The following is a 20,312-nucleotide window of genomic DNA, read 5'->3' on the forward strand; positions in this document are numbered from 1 at the left end:
CTGCGGTGGATGGAAAGAGAGAATGGGGTGGACCCAGATATTCCGCCTGGACCCGGCTTCCCTCCCCAGGCAGCCTGCTGCCTCCAGGAAACCCCGGATCTGGGCTGATCCTGGGTGTTTACCTAGGGTGCAGTGGGTGCCCCCCCAGCCTGGGCAGCAGGCCCTCACTGTCCGGTTCCAAGCAGCAGGCCGGGTCTCTGGCGGTCTGGGTCCATGGAGCAGGGGGAGGGAACAAGATGGCAGCATTCAGCCCCATCCCTGGGAATGGCCTGGGACATTGCCTCTGGTCACCTGCTCTCTAAGAGGCTTTAATGTGTAATTTTCCATTCTTGGTGTCAGTTTCCAAAGCGAGAATGATCTCAGGAAGGCAGACTGAGGGGTAGGCAGAGGCAGCAGGCATCTTGACCCTGCCCGGCACTGCCCATGGATGTGCCCACTCATCCACCACCCCATTCCCCAATTTGGCCCCCCTTGAGTCCACCCCGGACCTGCTTGCCAAACGCCTGCATCACCAGGCCACCCCCCAGTCCTCCCCCACTCTCAGGAGGTCACCCCACTGCTCTCGCCAGCCCAGCGTGCTCCTCGTCGCTCACTTGTAGATGGCACAGAGCCCCGCACGGCCACTCCAGGTCAGGTCCAGCCGCCAGCCCCGGCGCTGGTAATGCTGGAGGCTGGCACAGGGCACCAGGTCCTCCTGACGGGGGGTGACTTCCTCCTCCACCAGGACGGTCTCTGTCTGCTCACACCACCGCCTGCCCACGGACGAGGACCAACAGCTGCGACCACCGTCCCCCTCTGCCCGAGAGGCCCTGTCCCGCGACCCCACTCCCTGGGAGAGTTTACCGAAGAGGAGGCTGACTTAAGCTGGCTGAGGGAGATGAGGAGGGAGTCTGGCCACCCCAGAAGGTCCTAATCTCGGGGCGGGAGGAGAAGGCCCTGAGGTGGGCTCCTTACCCATTAGCCAGTGCCCATGCCACCCCGAAGAGGAGGGCAGGGAGCAGCATGGTGACCCCCGGTCACCTGTCGGGGGGCTCTGAGGCTCTGTGGAGGCCGTGCTGCGGCAGGGATGCAGAGAGGCCAGGCCAGGGCTCCCTGGCCCCCCACAAGGTGGCGGCTGCTGCAGCCTGGCCTCGAGGGTCCAAGGCAGCCTGAGGCAGTGAGGGCGAGGCCTGGGAGACTGGGCAGGCTTTATCTCAGCCCTGTGCCCCAGAGCACCAGCTGCCCAGAAGCACATTGGACCTGCCTACACATGGCATGGTCCCCTCCAATGCCAACTCTCCCTAGAAACAGTGCCCTTCCTGGGGGGGGGGGGTGTGTGTGTGTGTGTATGTGTGTGACACTCTGGGCCTCCAATAGCCCACACTCCCTGGAAACAGTGCCCTTCCTGGGGGGTATGTGTGTGTGTGTGTGAAACTATGGGCCTCCGAGAGCCCACACTCCCTGGAAACAGTGCCCTTCCTGGTGTGTGTGTGTGTGTAATAAGGGGATCCACGTGTGTGTGTGTGTGTCTGTGTGTGTAATGAGGGGCCACAGCCAGATACTCTGGGCCTCTGATAGCCCACACTCTCAAGCCCTACCACCAACTACTGTGGACACGGACAAACCACACTCTTTCTGGGCCTCAGTTTCCTTACTAGTAAAAACCTCAGGGCCTCCAGGAAATCATGGCGGGTGGGACAGGGGCTCCATGAATACTTTGAAATTGTGTGTGTGAGTGCTTTTCTGATGACAGTTCCACAACTTCTATTAGATTCTCAAGGGGAGCCATGAACCCACTCCAGGGTTGAGTCACAAGGCCACCGCCTTCCGGCCCTCAAGTCCAGAGTATCTGAGCCTCTCCCCTGTCCCTTTTCTGTTTCTCCTGCCCCCGCAACCCCACAAACCAGGCACTCCAGAAACGAGGGTCGGTGAGCAGAAGGAATGGGGTTTCCAGGGTGGTTGGACTGTTTGGGGCCAGGGGTCCCTCTGTAAGGTCTGACTTCTTAGTGAGGGTGATGACGTGTGGCCAGCTGGGTCCACCCTGGTCCCCTAGGATTCATGGGATCCAGAACCAGGAAGCTCAGACAGGGCAATGACAGCCAGCCTCAAGGAAGAGTGTTTGGGGTAGGAAGGGGGGACTGCAGGAGGCAGAGGGGCCCTGGAGACAGCTCTCCCAGCCCTGGGGGCCAGGCAACCGGATGGAATAATCTGGAGCATCCGGTTAGAAGCCAGCAGCAGCTCGCTCCCCAGGGGAATCCTGGTTACATCCTGGTTACTGGTCCCCAGGGGGATCCTGGTTACATCCTGGTTACCGGTTACCAGCTCCCAGGACACCCAGGCCAGAAAGTGCCTTGGGCCTGGTATCCCATAACCCTCCAGCCCCCAAGCCTGATGTGCCTGACTCCAAACATCCCCCACAATCACTGCACCTGTGGGGGTGTGTGTGTGTGGTGGTGGGAGGAGGAGGTGGCTGTCAGGAACCAGAGCCGTGCCAGGCATTCTTCTGGGCCAAAAGGGAATGCAGTGAATCTCTCCAGGAGCTCCTGGATGGGGTCTCTGGAAAGGTCCCAGGTCAGGACCTGGACACCCAGCTGTCCCCAGCTTTCACACATGCATACCTGGACACACCCTCCGGCACCTCACGCCCTCACACTCTGCTGCAGGTGTTACAAGGACTCACGCGGGTGCTCTGGCCTTGCACAGGCACACGGCCGTGTGCTCTGTTCCCAGGGCCATCCTGCAGTCTAGAGAGCAGGCCCGGCCCTGCTGGCTGAAGCAGCGCATCCAGAAGGGAAGGTAGAAGGGCCCTTCACAGCTGACCCCGAGGAACCCTGCGCTCCTCCAGGTACCCTGTCCCTGTCTCCATCATCCTAGACATCAAGAAACACTGGTGTGGCCCTGTGGCTCACCGTGCCTCTCTGTCCCCTAGGATCCCCTCCGAGTGATGGGGGGGTACAGTCAGGGGAGCCTGCTCTTTGCTCCAAGAGCCAACCTCCCTCCCCATGCCCTGCTCTAGGGAACCTGAAGAGACTGGAGAAGGAGGTTAGGGAGGGAGGCCTGGAAGAACCAGCCCACAGTTTGGATGGAGGAGGATGGGATATGGGGAGCTTTCAGGGACTGGGGTGGTGTCCCAGTGGCAAGGCTGCAGAGAAACATCACAGCCCAGGGTGGGGTCCTCTGAGGGTTGAGGGCATCCCTCCAGCCGGCCAGGAGGCTCCGGCCCATCACGCCCAGGGGAGTACCCGCCCCCCCCCCCCGCCCGCCCCCGGGAGGCAGAGGCTCCCCTGGATGATGCCCTGGCTTCTTCAGGCCTTCACACCAAGCGACTCCGGCCACACCCCTGAACCTCCTCCCCCTACCAGCCCTGCCTTGTCCCAGGTGACCCAGTTGGAAGCCCTGACCCCCATTTCCACTCCGAAGGTCAAGTTCTTCGCAGGCACCGGGGCCCACGCCTGGTCTCCTTCGGGCTCACCTCGAGGCCCCGAGGACCATGGGGTGGGGGGGAGGGGGAGCGGGTACGAGTCGGGGTGGGTCCGAGCGGGATCCGCTGGAGAGCTGGACAGGGCCGGAGCCTGCCAGACAGACCCCACCGACCGACAGTCGGGGGACTCCATCCCCAATGCCGCCGGAACGCAGCGAACGCACACACACTCCTGGCGGGGCCTCGCGATTCAAAGACCGCAGCCCAGACGCTAGCTCCCCTCCCCCGAGCAGGCCCCCCTCCTCTCCCCCCAACTCCTCACCTCCTCCCCCACCCCACCCCCCGACGCCCCGCGCGCCACCTTCCCCGGGCTCCTCCCTCCACGCCTGCCAGCGCCCTCCCTCGCCGCCCGAGTGCCCGTCCTCCCCTCCCTCCTCCCCTCCCCCATCCCTCTCCCCCACCCCTTCCCTTCCCTTCCCTTCCCTTCCCCTCCCCGCTCCTGCGTTCCCACTTTCCGGCACCGACCGCGGGCCGTCGTTGGTCCAGACCGTCACCTGCCCGCCGGGACCCCGCTGGGCACCCCCTCCTCCCCCAGGGCACCCGGTCCCTGACCCGCCTCCCCTCTCCCCTCCTCCCCCGCAGCTCCCCTGCTCCCTCTCCCTCTGCGTCTTCTCCTCTCCCCCTCCCCGCAAAGTTTCGGGGCTGTCAGTCTGTCAAGTCTCTGGGGCCGTCCGCACCCGAGCTGCAGAGCCCGCGAGGGGGAGCAGGAGAACCGGGCGCCCGGGTCGGGGCCAGGTCGGGGCCGCGTCGGGGCCGGTTCCCGCCGCACCCACAGCCGCCGCCCGCGCCGCGCAGGTGACAGCCCCCAGGGTGCGGGCGCCGAGAGCGCGGGGTGGGGGGAGCGGCTGGGAAAGGGGGGCCCCGAGGGCACAGGAGGGGCGGGGGCTGGGGGAGAGCTGGGTGTTGGGACGGGGGAAGAGGAGGGCCTGGCTGGGGTGGGGGAGGTCAGGGTTCCGCGGAGAGCGGAGAGACCGACCCGGAGGGCTGGGCTGGCGCCGGGGACCGGGGGCCGCGTGGGGGTCCAGAGAGGGGGACGGGTGGGAGGCCCTCAAGGAAAGGAGGGGGCCCGGGGGAAGGCGAGGAAGGGGAGGCGCGGGGACCCGGCGTTCGGGAGGGGCGCGAGAAGGGCGCTGACAGGTGAGCCCGGGAGCCCGGAGCGGCGAGAGCGAGATCCGGGCGGAGGGGCCGGGGCGGGGGGCCACGCGGGCGCGGGGGGCGGGGAGGCGAAAGGGGTCCCTGGGCTAGGGGAGGGAAACTTGAGAAGTCGGCGGGGAGCAAAAAAATGGGGCAGGGGGCCACCGAGCGGGAGCGGAGGTGAGCTGGGAGGCTGGGGAGGGGGGCGCACGGCCGGGCACGGGGGCCAGAGTGAGCGGCCCAGCCGCAGACCCCGAGGTTTGGGTGGGGGGCGGCTAGAGAAGGAGGTGGGGGGGCGGGGGCTCGGAAAGCGGACGGGAAAGGGGCGGGGGCCGTTCTGGGGAGTGGGACTCGGGAGGGAAGGGAAGCGAGAGGCTGCCGGGGAGGCGGAGGGGGAAGGGAGACGGGGCCTCGGAGGGGGAGGGAACCGAGGTGAAGAGAGGAGAGGAGAAGGGAAGCCGGGGTGGGGGAGGAGAGGGCCGGGGAGGGGAGGAAGGAAAAGAGGAGGGGGAAGGAAGGGAGGGAGTGTGCAGTCGGGAGGGGTGAGGAGGCGGGGGACGAGCAGGGAGAGCCCGGAGCGGCAGGGGAGGCGGCCCCGGCCCCCGGGAGGGGGAGGGGGAGGGGGAGGGGTCCGCCGCCGCGGAGGCTGCCCCGGCGGAGGGTCAGGGGGGCGGTGGCAGTGCAGCGCAGACCGGAGCGGGGCCGGGAGGGGTGGAGCCGGCGGGCTGTGGGCAGGGGCGGGGCCGGGGGCGGAGCTGGGGAGCCAGCCAGCTCCCTTGGGGAGAGAGGGCGGAAGGCGGAGGGCGAGGGAGAGGGGAGGAGTGCAGGGACGGCTGCCAGGGAGGCTGTCGGGGGTGGGGTGGGGGTGGGGAGGGGAGTCTGCTGGGGGATGGGCAGGGGACCCGCAGGAGCCGGAGCCGCCTTGGGGGCTTTGAGGGTCGGGTGTCCGGGCCTCGGAAAGCCCCGCGGGGGAGGGGCGATGGTCTTGAGGTCGGGTTCTGGGGTAATGCTGTCAAGAGCTCTTTCCTGCCTTCGGGGAGGACCCTCCTCCGACGGCCTCCCCAACTCGTGGCCCCAAGCAGTGATACCTCCGGCCCGCCCCCCACCCCCACCCCAGGCTGGCTCCTGTTTCACCAGCTCCTGCGATGACAGCTGGAGGGCCAAGGAGACGAAATTCCCTGCTCCTCACCGCAGGTCTCCCACCCTCCACCCTCTTCCCAGAGAGTCGGTTGATTCCTGACACCCCCAGGCAAGGGCCCTGGGGAGGAGGGGGTGGTGGTGGGCAGCGCTGATGCGCTGGTACTGGACCCCAGTGACGTGCAGGTGGGGGTGAGAAGCTGATTTCCAGCGCTGACCCCGAGCTTAGCTTGTAGAAATGGCTTCAGCCCTTTTCCTCACCTTCAAAGGCATCTGCTTTCTGAAATCCACGGTCCCTCAACTCCCTCACCGTCCCTGAGGACATCCCTTTCGGAGCCCCTGGGGCTAGCTGATGGGAAGAGGTTGGGCAGAGCCAGGGCCCAGGTAGAAGCTGCAGAGAATCTGAACAAGGATGTATGTTCTCCTTAGGGTCCGTGGCCAGATCCCCAGGAGGAGTCACCCTGGGTTGCCATGAGAGAGACCTTGGAGGCCCTCAGCTCCCTGGGTGAGCCGACAGAACTGGAGGAACTTGGGTGGGGGGCAGGGGAGTAGGAAGCTTCAAGGGCATACCATGCCTGTTGTTGTTCAGTCGCCCAGTCGAATCTGACTCTTTGCAACCCCATGGACTGCAGCACACCAGGCCTCCCTGTCCCTCACCATCTCCCGGAAGTTTGCCCAAGTTCATGTCCATTGCATCAGAGATGGCTCTTCACGGATCACTGCCTTGTCGTGGCAAAGGGGCTTGCATAACACAATGAAGCTATTAGCCATGCCCTGCAGGGCCACCCAAGACGGATGGGTCAAAATGGAGAGTTCTGACTAAACATGATCCACTGGAGGAGGGAATGGCAAACCACCCCAGTATACTTGCCATGAGAACCTCATGAACTGTTACCAGGCCTGCTGCTTCCCTAATTCAGACCGTAGAGCATCCCCAGGAGGCTGCGACCCTGATACCTCTGAGACCCTGAGGGCCTTTAGGGCAGCATCCTTTCTGGTTTCATCACAAAGAATGCCTGCCTGGTCCATGCTGGAGGTTGTGCTAGTACTAACAGAACACCAGGATAGTTAAATCTATTCTGTCTCTAAATCTATTCATCTCTGTCCTTGATTTGATGTAAAGCAGCTAAGGTTGATATTTGGTCAGGCTGCTGGGGAAGCTGGTTGTCCCTTGTCCGTGATGGTTAGAGACCTCGCTTTCCTTAATGCCCAGGGAAAACTCTTTTGGGCTGGGACAGGGAAGAGCAACCGTCTTGGATCACCTCTTCTGTACGACATGCTTGACTTGCACCCATCCTTTTGCCTGTAATAGGACTCTCTGTGGGACAGCCGGAGATGACCCCCCAAAGTGAGCCTGGGGAACAGTCCCACAATGCCCAGGAGCGGATGTCTCCTCCCCAGGAACAGAGAGTGCTGGGTACATGCTCAGGTAAGTGGGGACCATGGAAGCTGGCTCAGGACGGAGTCCTCCTTCCTTCGTCAAGTATTTATTGAGCACCTACTAAGTGCCCCACGCTATTCTAGATACCAGGGATACCTCAGTGACCAAGGAGACAAAAGATACCTGCCTTCCAGGAGCTTAATCCTAGTGAGGACAGAGGACTAGCAGACAACAAATGTAGGAATAAATGCACTTATAACCTGGGTTGGAAGAGGCTTTGCGGGTGGGGCAGGCAGGAGGATTGAATAGAGGTGTGAGAGTCGGCCTCATTGGGAAAGTAAGATTGAAAGAGGTGGCTAAGCAGATACAGGGAAAAGAAGCCTAAAGCGGGCGTGGACCTGGCCTTCTGACTTTCCCATCTTCTCCAGTGATTTGCCTGGAAACTGGGGCCCATCTGGTAGCTAGGAAGTTCCCCATCTCTCCTCCTAGGGCCTCTTGGAAGCCTCAGGACAGGGACCATTCTTGCTTCCACTCTCTTACACTTACATGTTTGAAGCCCCTCACACTTGTGGCTCTTGCAACCTGCATGGCCTGGGGCAGCTGGGAATTCAGCCCCTGCAGGTTTGATATGGGACCAGTCCTGCCTGTGGGGCTGGAGCCGGGGTTTCAGAAGCCCCTGCCTCCTGGCAACAGGGGGGACCTCTCTCCATCTCTGGTGTCTGCAGCATCCTTGAGGTAGCCTGTTCTCTGCCAGGGCGCGAGGCCCCCAGGCCGGAGAAAGGTGCCCGCACGGAACAAGCTGAAACTCCCTGCAGAGAAGACCAGGTGTGTGCACCACGCAAGCCTGAGCCCACGGGCTCCTGCCCAGGTGAGTCTTCCCAGCAGTCCATCCTACCAGGGGGCCAGGCGGAGGGAACAGGGGTGTGCAGGCATCGTGTAAAAAGAAAGCCACCCCAGGGCCTTCCAACCCAAGATGAATCAGGCCCTGCCACCTTTCTGCTGTAGAGCTTCAGCACCCAGCAGGAATTCTGCATCCACAGACAACAGGAGTCAGAGAGGCTAGTCACCAAAGAGAAATACGCTCTCAACTTCCACGTCTTCCGGAAGTCTTACCTTTCCATTCTCTCTCCCCCAGTCGATGTTCACACTTGTTGACAGCTTGAATCATGATTCCCACGAAGACACGTGGTGTCAGTGTCGATCAACCTTTTCATTGTCATCCCCAGACCTGCTCCCTCCCCCAAATCTCCACTGACCTTGGTGCTACCCAGATGAACTGTTGTACTTGATGCATCTCCCCCATATCCACGGTGATCAAACAGTTGGTTCTCTCTCCATAACCCTACCCATCACTTCCTTCCATCACCACCAGCCTTATCACCTCTTGCCTGAGTGATGTCACCTATTCCACAAGGGCTTATTTGGTGCCCACTCGGGCTAAGCTGTTTTAGGTAGAGCAGAAAGAGATGGGCTGTAGAGTGACGTGGTCCTGGGTTCGAATCCCTGCTCCACGTGTTTATAGCTGAGTGATCTTGGATAGGCTACAGGAGCCTCAGTTTGTTCACAAGGAGGAAGGGTAACTTCTGCACAGGGGTTTGGGTGAAGGTTTGTGAGAGTGTACACACAGTGCCTCATCTCCAGTTGGCTCTCAGTACATGATGGCAATCCTCAAGCTGTCTGCCCTCCAGAGACTGAAATCTGACACCAATATGAGCTAGAAGAAAGAATGAAAAGAACAAATAACGATAAAGCCACATCACAAGGAAGTGTAGAAGAGTCAACCGTGTTTATATGAGACCCTCATGTGTTGGATTTGTCAAAGCTTTTGTTGGTTTGTGCTCCATGTTGAGAGAGGTGTAGACTTCAACTTGGATGAGGCTGGAGGATGGGAAGACATCCTTGGCTGACTTAGAAGTAGGCAAGTTGACATATTAATAACTGGGGTTATAGGAGACCAGCTTGCCTGAAGTGAGGGGTTTATGCCTTGGAGTATTGAGAGAGTTGGACTGGGTTGGGGTGAGTCTCAGATGCAGCTAGAGCAGACTTTATACTCTAAATAATGGGGAGCTATTGATAGAAGTAGGCAAGTTGACATATTAATAACTGGGGTTATAGGAGACCAGCTTGCCTGAAGTGAGGGGTTTATGCCTTGGAGTATTGAGAGAGTTGGACTGGGTTGGGGTGAGTCTCAGATGCAGCTAGAGCAGACTTTATACTCTAAATAATGGGGAGCTATTGATGGTTCTTTGGTAGCAAAGTTGCACAAAGAAAATGAAAGTGATAGCGCAGTATGATAAAGAGCTGTTTGAAATGGATGGGTAAAAGAAACTGGAAGGAAATCTAATTGTGATAGTTCAAGCCCCATGCTATTTATTACAGACTTTTAGAGCCAGACAGGAAGTCCAATCAGCTGGTTCCAAGGCTCTGAAACCAGAATCACTTTGGGAGCTCAAAAGAAAGGAAACATTCATGGGCCTGGGTCCCCTAGATGCACTTAAAAGGTTCCCCAGGAGATTAGGACATGGCACAAGATTTAGGCACCATGAACCGGTCCATTGCTTATGCCTAAGCAAGCTAACAAACTCAACTCAAAGAAAACTCAATTCAAAGAGATTAAGTGACTCAACCGTGGTCACACTGCTGCTTAGTGGCAGAGAAAAACCCAAATGGACCCTCCCAGTCTGGGTCCTGAAATCCTTCCTCTTGGCTGGGTCATCTCAGTGCCCAAGAAGGGCAGAGCACCAGGGGAACCTGTATCAAACCTGCTTCCCCCAGAGGGCCTTCCCTGTGTCTCCAGAGGTTGGCACCATCCATTGGTTCCCCATGTCCTGTAAACTCAGTCCTCTTCTTAAACCGGGATTTCCCACCTGGCCCTAGACGTGAAGGGAGTAGGAGCAGGGGGAAAGCCTTTGAGAAACCACAGGGAGGAATGCAAAGGTCTCTGGTCAGTGGCAAGGAGTTAGAAGATCCCCTGGAGAAGGGAATGGCAACCCAGTCCAGTATTCTTGTCTGGAGAATCCCACAGACAGAGGGGCCTGGCGGGCTATACAGTCCCCTGGGTCGCAAAGAGTCGGACACAACTGAGCAAATATCACAGAAACAAGGTGAGTGTCAAGATCAGCCCACAGGAGGATGCGGAAGACCTTCTCCTGAGGGCAGTGGAGTAGATCCAGGAAGGTGGGGTGTTTGCTGATAAGCCTGCTGAGCTGCAGTGGATTCACAGGGCACAAAGGGGAGTTGCTCATCTGCAGATGGGAGACTGTGGTTCCAGAAAGGAGTGGGCTGGACAGCAAGATGGGGGTGGCCCCCCTTCGCATGGGCCTCTGACCCCTCAGAGTGAAAGCTGAAGACTGAACCCTGAGGGTAAGGGGTGCCCACCATAGTGGCAGGGTCTCCTTAAGGAGGCAGGCAAGCCAAGGAGAAAGCACCCCCTGGCTTGGAGAGCCTGGGAGGAGGACTTAGGGTGGTCCTCCGATTTGGACATTTCCAGGAACTTTCCAGTGGAAGGAGCAGGAGCTAGGCTTAGGGACTTCAGGAAGTGGTGGTCCTATTGGCAAACAAACAGATCAGGTGAAAGTCAGTCAGTCCATTCTTTTCGACGCCCATGAACTATACGGTCCATGGAATTCTCCAGGATAGAATACTGGAGTGGGTAGCCTTTCCCTTCTTCAGGGAATCTTCCCAACCCAGGAATTGAACCCAGGTGTCCTGCATTGAGGACGGGCGCATTCTTTACCAGCTGAGCCACAAACGTGGGGTTTAACAGACTCGCCTTGTTTTGCCCTTTCAGGGGACGAGTGGATGATTCGGAAGGTGAAGGTAGAGGAGGAGGAGGAGGATCGGGAGGCCCACAAGGAGGCGGAATGGCCCCAGCATCTGGCATTACGCCCCAGCCCCTTTCCCCCGCCTGACCTGGGGTCTCTGGCCGCCGCGTATAAGCTGGAGTCGGGGGCCCCAGGGACACTGGGTGGGCTCGCGCTGGCCGGGTGGGTCCCGACCGCCTCGGAGAAGCCCTACGGCTGCGGGGAGTGCGAGCGCCGGTTCCGGGACCAGCTGACCCTGAGGCTACACCAGCGGCTGCACCGCGGCGAGGGCCCGTGCGCCTGCCCCGACTGCGGCCGCAGCTTCACGCAGCGCGCGCACCTGCTGCTGCACCAACGCAGCCACCGCGGCGAGCGGCCCTTCCCCTGCTCCGAGTGCGACAAGCGCTTCAGCAAGAAGGCGCACCTGACCCGCCACCTGCGCACGCACACGGGCGAGCGGCCCTACCCGTGCGCCGAGTGCGGCAAGCGCTTCAGCCAGAAGATCCACCTGGGCTCGCACCAGAAGACGCACACGGGCGAGCGGCCCTTCCCCTGCCCGGAATGCGAGAAGCGCTTTCGCAAAAAGACGCACCTGATCCGCCACCAGCGCATCCACACGGGCGAGAGGCCCTACCAGTGCGCGCAGTGCGCCCGCAGCTTCACGCACAAGCAGCACTTGGTGCGGCACCAGAGGGTGCACGCGGCGGCCGGCCGCACCCCGCCCTCTCCCGGCGCGCCGGCCTCGCCCACGTCCCCTGCCTCGTCCCCCACCGCCTCCCCTCCCGGACCCAAGCCTTTCTCCTGCTCCCACTGCGGCCTGAGCTTCGGCTGGAAGAAGAACCTCTCCACGCACCAGCGCCTGCACTGCGGCGAGGAGCGCCCTTTCGGGTGCGACGAGTGCGCGCTGGGCGCCCCTGTAGACCCCGCGGCCCCCGAGCTCTTGGCCTGCGCGCCCCGAGGCACTCCGGCGCTCCCGGGCACTCCGGGCGGCGAGCGGTCCTTCCTCTGCCCCGAGTGCGGGCGCAGCTTCGCCCACGGGCAGCACCTGGCGCGACACCGGCGGGTGCACACGGGCGAGCGGCCCTTCGCCTGCGCTCAGTGTGGCCGCCGCTTTGGCTCGCGGCCCAACCTGGTGGCCCACTCCAGGGCCCACAGCGGCGCCAGGCCTTTCGCCTGCGCGCAGTGCGGCCGCCGCTTCAGCCGCAAGTCGCACCTGGGTCGCCACCAGGCGGTGCACACGGGCAGTCGGCCCCACGCCTGCGCCGTGTGCGCCCGCAGCTTCAGCTCCAAGACCAACCTGGTCCGCCACCAGGCGGTGCACACCGGCTCCCGCCCCTTCCCCTGCCTGCAGTGCGGCAAGAGCTTCAGCCGCAAGACCCACCTGGTGCGACATCAGCGCATCCATGGAGGAGCCGCCCACCCGGCCTCCGGATCTGACCTCTCGAGCCCAGCCTGGCCCACGTCCACCGACGTGACCGCACCCGCGCTCTTCTTCTGAGCTTCGTTCTAGGCCGGACCCGGCCTTTCCCTTCTTTTGCTCCCTGGTTCCAGAGACCCATGCCGGACGTCTCCTGAACACCGTGGCTTGGATTGCCCGTGGCCGTTTTCCTCTCTTCTCCATCCTGCTGGGGAAAAGTCTGGAAAGGATACCTGGCTTTGGCCTTCTGTGTCTGAGACAGGGCTAAGAGTAAACCCTTGATGGGAACAGTTTAGGCCTGAGTCCTTGGAAATCTCCCACTAAGAGACCCCGTGGGAAAGATGGTGTTTCCTGGACCACTCCCGACCGAGGACTGAGTCAGGAACCTCTACAGGAGCAGGGAAAGAATGGCGATCTGTGTACTGAAAGTTTCATTAAAATTACAATCCAAAGGTTCTGGGGCTGTGGAATGAGTTGGGGATGGAACCCCTGACTTTTCTCACCCACCCTTTTCTACCTTAGTCCACACACACACACTCCTTCCCATCCTATCTGGGTGAGTTCAATTTAGCCAGCTGCCAATAATGGGCTTTCTCAAATCAAAATATGATACAGCTAATTGCTGAATTGCTCTCTTGCTCCCTGACCTTAGCTCAAATCTGACAAGGAAGAAGCATCGGTATACATTTCTCATGCCAGGGATCGAAGGCTAAACCGTAGGGAAGACAAAGAGAGGAAGCAGGGTGCCCCTGGCCGTTCCCATGGAGACAGGGTGCCACCGAAGGCTCTGGAGCTCCAGGGCTCTGCCTGGGTTTGCAGCCTTCCCAGGGGGATCTCAGAACAGCAGCCCCACCTGCCACTCTGCCTGGCAGCAGGGGGAAGGACGTGAGTGACAGATGAAGGTTCCTGTAAGTTCTCTTTATGATGTCGTCTTGATTCAGACATCTCTAGCTGAGCTGCCCTAGCCGAGGCCGACAGGAGAGCTGAGTGACCCGGAGGGGTAGGATGATGGGGGAAATGTGTTGAACTTGGAGTGAGAAGTCTTACACTTGACCTTTCCTCAGTCTCTTTAGGACTTGGACCAGAGCCCTTCATTTTCCTGGGTCTCTGCTTTCTCATTTTAATAAGATTGTTGATATTGATGAGGGCTGAGGCTTTTTTCCAATTCTAATGTCACGATCAGCAAGGTAGCACTAGTGGTAAAGAATCTGCCTGCCAATGCAGGAGACATGAGACATGGGTTCAATTCTTGTCTAGGAAAGATTCCCCTGGAGGAGGAAATGGCAACCCACTCCAGTTTTCTTGCCTGGAGAATCCCATGGAGAGAGGAGCCTGTGGGGCTACAGTCTATAGGGTCACAAAGAAGCAACTTAGCACAAAGGTTTCAGAATAACCCTAGCAAATATTTACTGGGTGCCAACATTGTGCTAGAGGATGAGAAGGTTGGATGGCATCACCAACTCAGTGGACGTGAGTTTGAGCAAGCTCTGGGAGTTGGTGATGGACAGGGAAGCCTGGTGTGCTGCAGTCCATGGGGTTGCAAAGAGTCAGACATGACTGAAGTGAACTGCTTTGTGCCAAGTCCTGCACTAGGCATGGGCAACAATAGTAAGCAAGACAGACAGGCCCCTCTGCCTTCACAGAGCTTACAGAAAACAGGAGAATTGTGGGGCTAGGGCCAGCGCAGAGGGCACTGCGAGTGGATCCCAAAATCTAGGAAAAGTCAAGGGAGGTTCACAGGTTGAAGACACCTCTAGAGGGAGCCCTGAAGGATGGGCGCACGCAGCAAGTGACTAACTCCTCTTCCTGGTCCTTTTCTTGGGTTCCCACCTCCTTCCTATCCAGGTCTTGTAATTCCAGTTGTTTTATTTTATTTTATTTTTACTTTACAATATTGTATTGGTTTTGCCATACATCAGCATAAATCTGCCACAGGTATACATGTGTTCCCCATCCTGAACCCCTCTCCCACCTCCCTCCCCATACCATCCCTCTGGGTCATCCCAGTGCACCAGCCCCAAGCATCCTGTATCATGCATCGAACCTGGACTGGTGATTCATTTCATATATGATATTATACATGTTTCAATGCCATTCTCCCAAATCATCCTACCCTCTCCCTCTCCCACAGAGTCCAAAAGACTGTTCTATACATCTATGTCTCTTTTGCTGTCTCGCATACAGGGTTATCATTACCATCTTTCTAAATTCCATATATATGCATTAGAGGCTCCAGTTTAATCCACCTCATTACAACTGATTCAAATGTATTCTTTTTAATGGCTGAGTAATATTCCACTGTGTATATGTACCACAGCTTTCTTATCCATTCATCTGCTGGTGGACATCTAGGTTGCTTCCATGTCCTGGCTATTATAAACAGTGCTGCGATGAACATTGGGGTACACGTGTCTCTTTCAATTCTGGTTTCCTCAGTGTGTATGCCCAGTAGTGGGATTTCTGGGTCATAAGGCAGTTCTATTCCAGTTTTTTAAGGAATCTCCACACTGTTCTCCATAGTGGCTGTACTAGTTTGCATTCCCACCAACAGTGTAAGAGGGTTCCCTTTTCTCCACACCCTCTCCAGCATTTATTGCTTGTAGGCTTTTGGATCGCAACCATTCTGACTGGTGTGAAATGGTACCTCATTGTGGTTTTGATTTTCATTTCTCTGATAATGAGTGATGTTGAGGATCTTTTCATGTGTTTGTTAGCCATCTGTATGTCTCCTTTGGAGAAATGTCTGTTTAGTCCTTTGGCCCATTTTTTTATTGGTTCGTTTATTTTTCTGGAATTGAGCTGCAGGAGTTGCTTGTATATTTTTGAGATTAGTTGTTTGTCGGTTGCTTCATTTGCTGTTATTTTCTCCCATTCTGAAGGTTGTCTTTTCACCTTGCTTATAGTTTCCTTTGTTGTGCAGAATCTTTTAATTTTAATTAGGTCCCATTTGTTTATTTTTGCTTTTATTTTCAATATTCTGGGAGGTGGGTTATAGAGGATCCTGCTGTGATTTATGTCAGAGAGTGTTTTGCCTGTGTTCTCCTCTAGGAGTTTTATAGTTTCTGGTCTTACATTTAGATCTTTAATCCATTTTGAGTTTATTTTTGTGTATGGGGTTAGAAAGTGTTCTAGTTTCATTCTTTTACAAGTGGTTGACCAGTTTTCCCAGCACCACTTGTTAAAGAGATTGTCTTTTCTCCATTGTATATTCTTGCCTCCTTTGTCAAAATAAGGTGTCCATAGGTGCATGGATTTATCTCTGGGCTTTCTATTTCGTTCCATTGATCTATATTTCTGTCTTTGTGCCAGTACCATACTGTCTTGATGACTGTGGCTTTGTAGTAGAGCCTGAAGTCAGGCAGGTTGATTCCTCCAGTTTAATTCTTTCTCAAGATTGCTTTGGCTATTCAAGATTTTTTGTATTTCCATACAAATTGTGAAATTATTTGTTCTAGCTCTGTGAAGAATACCGTTGGTAGCTTAATAGAGATTGCATTGAGTCAATAGATTGCTTTGGGTAGTATACTCATTTTCACTATATTGATTCTTCCGATCCATGAACATGGTATATTTCTCCATCTATTAGTGTCCTCTTTGATTTCTTTCACCAGTGTTTTATAGTTTTCTATATATAGGTCTTTAGTTTCTTTAGGTAGAATTATTCCTAACTATTTTATTCTTTTCATTGCAATGGTGAATGAAATTGTTTCTTTAATTTCTCTGTCTGTTTTCTCATTATTAGTGTATAGGAATGCGAGGGATTTCTGTGTGTTGATTTTATATCCTGCAACTTTACTATATTCACTGATTAGTTCTAGTAATTTTCTGGTGGAGTCTTTAGGGTTTTCTATGTAGAGGATCATGTCATCTGCAAACAGTGAGAGTTTTACTTCTTCTTTTCCAATTTGGACCTTTTATTTCTTTTTCTGATCTGATTGCTGTGGCCAAAACTTCCAAAACTTTGTTGAATAGTAGTGGTGAGAGTGGACACCCTTGTCTTGTTCCTGACTTTAGGGGAAATGCTTTCAATTTTTCACCATTGAGGATAATGTTTGCTGTGGGTTTGTCATATATAGCTTTTATTATGTTGAGGTATGTTCCTTCTATTCCTGCTTTCTGGAGAGTTTTTATCATAAATGAATGTTGACTTTCGTCAAAGGCTTTCTCTGCATCTATTGAGATGATCATATGGCTTTTATTTTTCAATTTGTTAATGTGGTGTATTACATTGATTGATTTGCAGACATTGAAGAATCCTTGCATCCCTGGGATAAAGCACACTTGGTCATGGTGTATGATCTTTTCAATGTGTTGTTGGATTCTGATTGCTAGAATTTTGTTAAGGATTTTTGCATCTATGTTCATCAGTGATATTGGCCTGTAGTTTTCTTTTTTGTGGCATCTTTGTCAGGTTTTGGTATTAAGGTGATGGTGGCCTCACAAGAGACCCACCTCAAAACAGGGGACACATACAGACTGAAAGTGAAGGGCTGGAAAAAGATATTCCAAGCAAATAGAGACCAAAAGAAAGCAGGAGTAGCAATACTCATATCAGATAAAATAGACTTTAAAACAAAGGCTGTGTAAAGAGACAAAGAAGGACACTATATAATGATCAAAGAATCAATCCAAAAAGAAGATATAACAATTTTCAATATATATGCACCCAACATAGGAGCACCACAATATGTAAGACAAATGCTAACAAGTATGAAAGGGGAAATTAACAATAACACAATAATAGTGGGAGACTTTAATACCCCACTCACACCTATGGATAGATCAACTCAACAGAAAATTAACAGGGAAACACAAACTTTAACTGATACAATAGACCAGTTAGACCTAATTGATATCTATAGGACATTTCACCCCAAAACAATGAATTTCACCTTTTTCTCAAGCGCACATGGAACCTTCTCCAGGATAGATCACATCCTGGGCCATAAATCTAGCCTTGATAAATTCAAGAAAATTGAAATCATTCCAAGCATCTTTTCTGACCACAATGTAGTAAGATTAGATCTCAATTACAGGAGAAAAACTATTAAAAATTCCAACATATGGAGGCTGAACAACATGCTGCTGAATAACCAACAAATCACAGAAGAAATCAAAAAAGAAATCAAAATATGCATAGAAACAAATGAAAATGAAAACAACCCAAAACCTATGGGACACTGTAAAAGCAGTGCTAAGGGGAAGGTTCATAGCAATACAGGCACACCTCAAGAAACAAGAAAAAAGTCAAACAAATAACCAGACTCTACACCTAAAGCAACTAGAAAAAGAAGAAATGAAGAACCCCAGGGTTAGTAGAAGGAAAGAAACCTTAAAAATTAGGGCAGAAATAAATGCAAAAGAAACAAAAGAGACCATAGCAAAAATCAACAAAGCTAAAGGCTGGTTCTTTGAGAGGATAAATAAAATTGACAAACCATTAGCCAGACTCATCAAGAAACAAAGGGAGAAAAATCAAATCAATAAAATTAGAAATGAAAATGGAGAGATCACAACAGACAACACAGAAATACAAAGGATCATAAGATACTACTATCAGCAATTATATGCCAATAAAATGGACAAATTCTTAGAAAAGTACAACTTTCCAAAACTGAACCAGGAAGAAAAAGAAAATCTTAACAGACCCATCACAAGCACAGAAATTGAAACTGTAATCAGAAATCTTCCAGCAAACAAAAGCCCAGGTCCAGATGGCTTCACAGCTGAATTCTACCAAAAATTTAGAGAAGAGCTAACACCTATCCTACTCAAGTGAAAGTGAAAGTGAAAGTGAAGTCACTCAGTCGTGTCCTTTGCGACCCCATGGACTGTAGCCTACCAGGTTCCTCTGTCCATGGGATTTTCCAGGCAAGAGTACTGGAATAGATTGCCATTTCCTTCTCCAGGGGATCTTCCCAACCCAGGGATTGAACCCAGGTCTCCTGCATTGTAGACAGACGCTTTACAGTCTGAGCCACCAAGGAAGTCCTACTCAAACTCTTCCAGAAAATTACAGAGGAAGGTAAACTTCCAGTTGTTTTAAATATGCAAGACCTGGGAGACCTTAGGTGGAAGCTAACCACACAGACATTCTGATGACTGTTGTGCTGGGGAAGGTGGAGAAAGGTGAACAGCCAGGCTGCCCTCCCGAGTCAGAGCACAGTGGTGAACAGAGCACAGTTCCTCATACCAGCCTGGGGCTTTGAGACCATCTCTATGGCTTAGCGGGCTCCTTCAAGCATCCACACCAGTGAAGAGGCATCCACCATTCCTAACTTGTTGCCTTCCCACTTTGGTCAGTGAAGGAGCCAACCTGCTGTGCTTTAAATATAGTTTCCCCCAGTATCTGAAAGTAGACCGTTCCTATGAAATACAGCCAAAATTCACAATCACTACCATTATTATCCCCATTTTATAGATGTGGAAACAGTACAGAGCAATTAGGTCATTTGAACAAGGTCATTCCTTCCTTCGTTCATTCAGCAAACATGCACTGAGTACCTGCTTGTGTGTCCGGCATTGTGAGATGCCGGGAATAGAAATACTCGTTATAAACTAAAATGTGTTTAATACTTACTCTTTGCTAAGTACTCTCAAGTGTACTTAGCACACTCAGTAAAGCCCTAAGTGAATCAAGGGCTTTACAAGTGTTGCCCTGTTTTTCTTTCCACCACCCTGTGAGTGGGCATCCTTGTCCTTGGTCAAGTTTTTCTCATGAGGTAAAAGAAGCTCAGAGAGTCCAAGGAACTTGCACACGTGACCCAGAGTATGTGATGAAAGCAATCCAATGGTTTGCTTCAAGAGCCTGTGCTTTAAAAAAAAAAAAAAAATTGGGGCAACTTCCCTGGTGGTCCAGGTGGCTCAGGAGGTAAAAAAAAAAAATCTGCTTGCAGTGTGGGAAACAAGGGTTCGATCCCTGGGTCGGGAAGATCCCCTGGAGAGGAAATGGTTACCCATTCCGGCATTCTTGCCTGGAGAATCCCATGGGAGAGGAGCTTGGTGGGCTACAGTCCATGGGGGCAAAGAGATGGGCATGACTGAGTGACTAACACTGGTGATCCAGTGGTTAAGACTTTGCCTTCCAGTGCAGGAGGTGTGGGTTTAATCCCTCTGGTCAGAGAGCTAAGCTCCCACATGCTTCAGGACCAAAAAAAATAAATAGATAATAACATAAAGTAGAAGTAATATTGTATTAATAACAAATTCAATAAATACTTTAAAATGATCCACATTAAAAAAAGCTTTATAAAAAAGCAAATTTTATGTTTCCATCAACAGTGTATAAGGGCTCCAGTTGTTCCTAGCCAACACTGGCTGTTTTTTTGCCATTCTAACAGGTATGCAGTGACCTCTCACTGGGGTTTTGACTTTCATTCCCGTGTGTGTGTGTGTGATTTAGTCACTAAGTCATGTCTGACTCTTGTGACCCCATGGACTGCAACCTGCCAGCCTCCTCTGTTCATGGGATTTTTCAGGCAAGAATACTGGAGTGGGTTGCCATTTCCTTTTCCAGGGGATCTTCCCATCCCAGGGATGGAACCTGGGTCTCCTGTGTCGCAGGCAGACTCTTTACCAACTGAGCTACGAGGAAAGCCCTTCATTCCCATAGAGCCTGTATTTTTCAACACCAGACTCAGTTTCCTTGCAGAGAGGTCCCTCATGTTCCTGGTCTTCAGGGCGCTCAGTGGATGGGTCTGGTGATCAGCATGCAGGGGACTTTTACACGAAGGGCCATGGGATGAAGGTGAAGAGCGACGAAGTACATGTGGAGGGTCAGGAGGGGTCTCTGCAAGGGGGGGCAGTGACTCGCTAAGACCTCACCTCCTTGGAGCAGGCTCTCGGTGCCATAGTCACCTTCACCCCCCATAATAATGGGTGTCTGTCTCCTGGGAGAGGAGAAGGGGCTTCTGCCCAAGGCAGCAAACCACTTTCAGGGGCAAAGCCCTGCGACAAAGGAGGAAGCAACTGAAAGCAAGC

General features: G+C 54.2%; 2 protein-coding genes across 13 annotated transcripts in view; one reads left to right on the forward strand and one right to left on the reverse strand.

The window, feature by feature from the left end:
- LOC147373492 (SCO-spondin-like) overlaps positions 1 to 859 on the reverse strand; it is a 51,354-nt gene extending 50,495 nt beyond the window's left edge. The window contains 2 exon segments of the mRNA XM_086395086.1: positions 123 to 205; positions 594 to 859. The gene's annotated coding sequence lies outside the window, so the exon portion shown is untranslated.
- A 3,004-nt stretch (positions 860 to 3,863) lies between these two features.
- ZNF467 (zinc finger protein 467) lies at positions 3,864 to 12,788 on the forward strand. Of its 12 annotated transcripts, none has more exons than XM_086394983.1 (6): positions 3,865 to 4,255; positions 5,712 to 5,788; positions 6,161 to 6,236; positions 7,044 to 7,160; positions 7,838 to 7,980; positions 10,903 to 12,788. In XM_086394983.1, exons 4-6 carry the CDS (start codon positions 7,153 to 7,155, stop codon positions 12,411 to 12,413), a joined length of 1,662 nt encoding a protein of 553 aa, XP_086251109.1. In that variant the 5' UTR covers positions 3,865 to 4,255; positions 5,712 to 5,788; positions 6,161 to 6,236; positions 7,044 to 7,152; the 3' UTR covers positions 12,414 to 12,788. The 12 variants fall into 12 exon arrangements, with proteins under 12 accessions (XP_086251104.1, XP_086251103.1, XP_086251105.1 ...); XM_086394975.1 differs by having other exon boundaries at positions 7,867 to 7,980; XM_086394978.1 differs by lacking the exon at positions 5,712 to 5,788 and having other exon boundaries at positions 3,864 to 4,270; positions 7,806 to 7,980.
- Positions 12,789 to 20,312: the final 7,524 nt, after the last annotated feature.

Source organism: Bos grunniens, chromosome 4 (genome assembly GCF_055505025.1).
Source record: "Bos grunniens cultivar Pamir isolate PY7600 chromosome 4, Bosgru_T2T1.0, whole genome shotgun sequence".
Taxonomy (NCBI): domain Eukaryota; kingdom Metazoa; phylum Chordata; class Mammalia; order Artiodactyla; family Bovidae; genus Bos; species Bos grunniens.

What these genes read in the sequence shown, in the direction of transcription:
- ZNF467 (XM_086394973.1), top strand. Translation starts at nt 6,203, where the DNA reads ATGAGAGAGACCTTGGAGGCCCTCAGCTCCCTGG. An exon ending in GGAGGCCCTCAGCTCCCTGG is followed by an intron (nt 6,237 to 7,043) that starts GTGAGCCGACAG and finishes TGCCTGTAATAG; the next exon opens with GACTCTCTGTGGGACAGCCG. An exon ending in AGTGCTGGGTACATGCTCAG is followed by an intron (nt 7,161 to 7,866) that starts GTAAGTGGGGAC and finishes GTTCTCTGCCAG; the next exon opens with GGCGCGAGGCCCCCAGGCCG.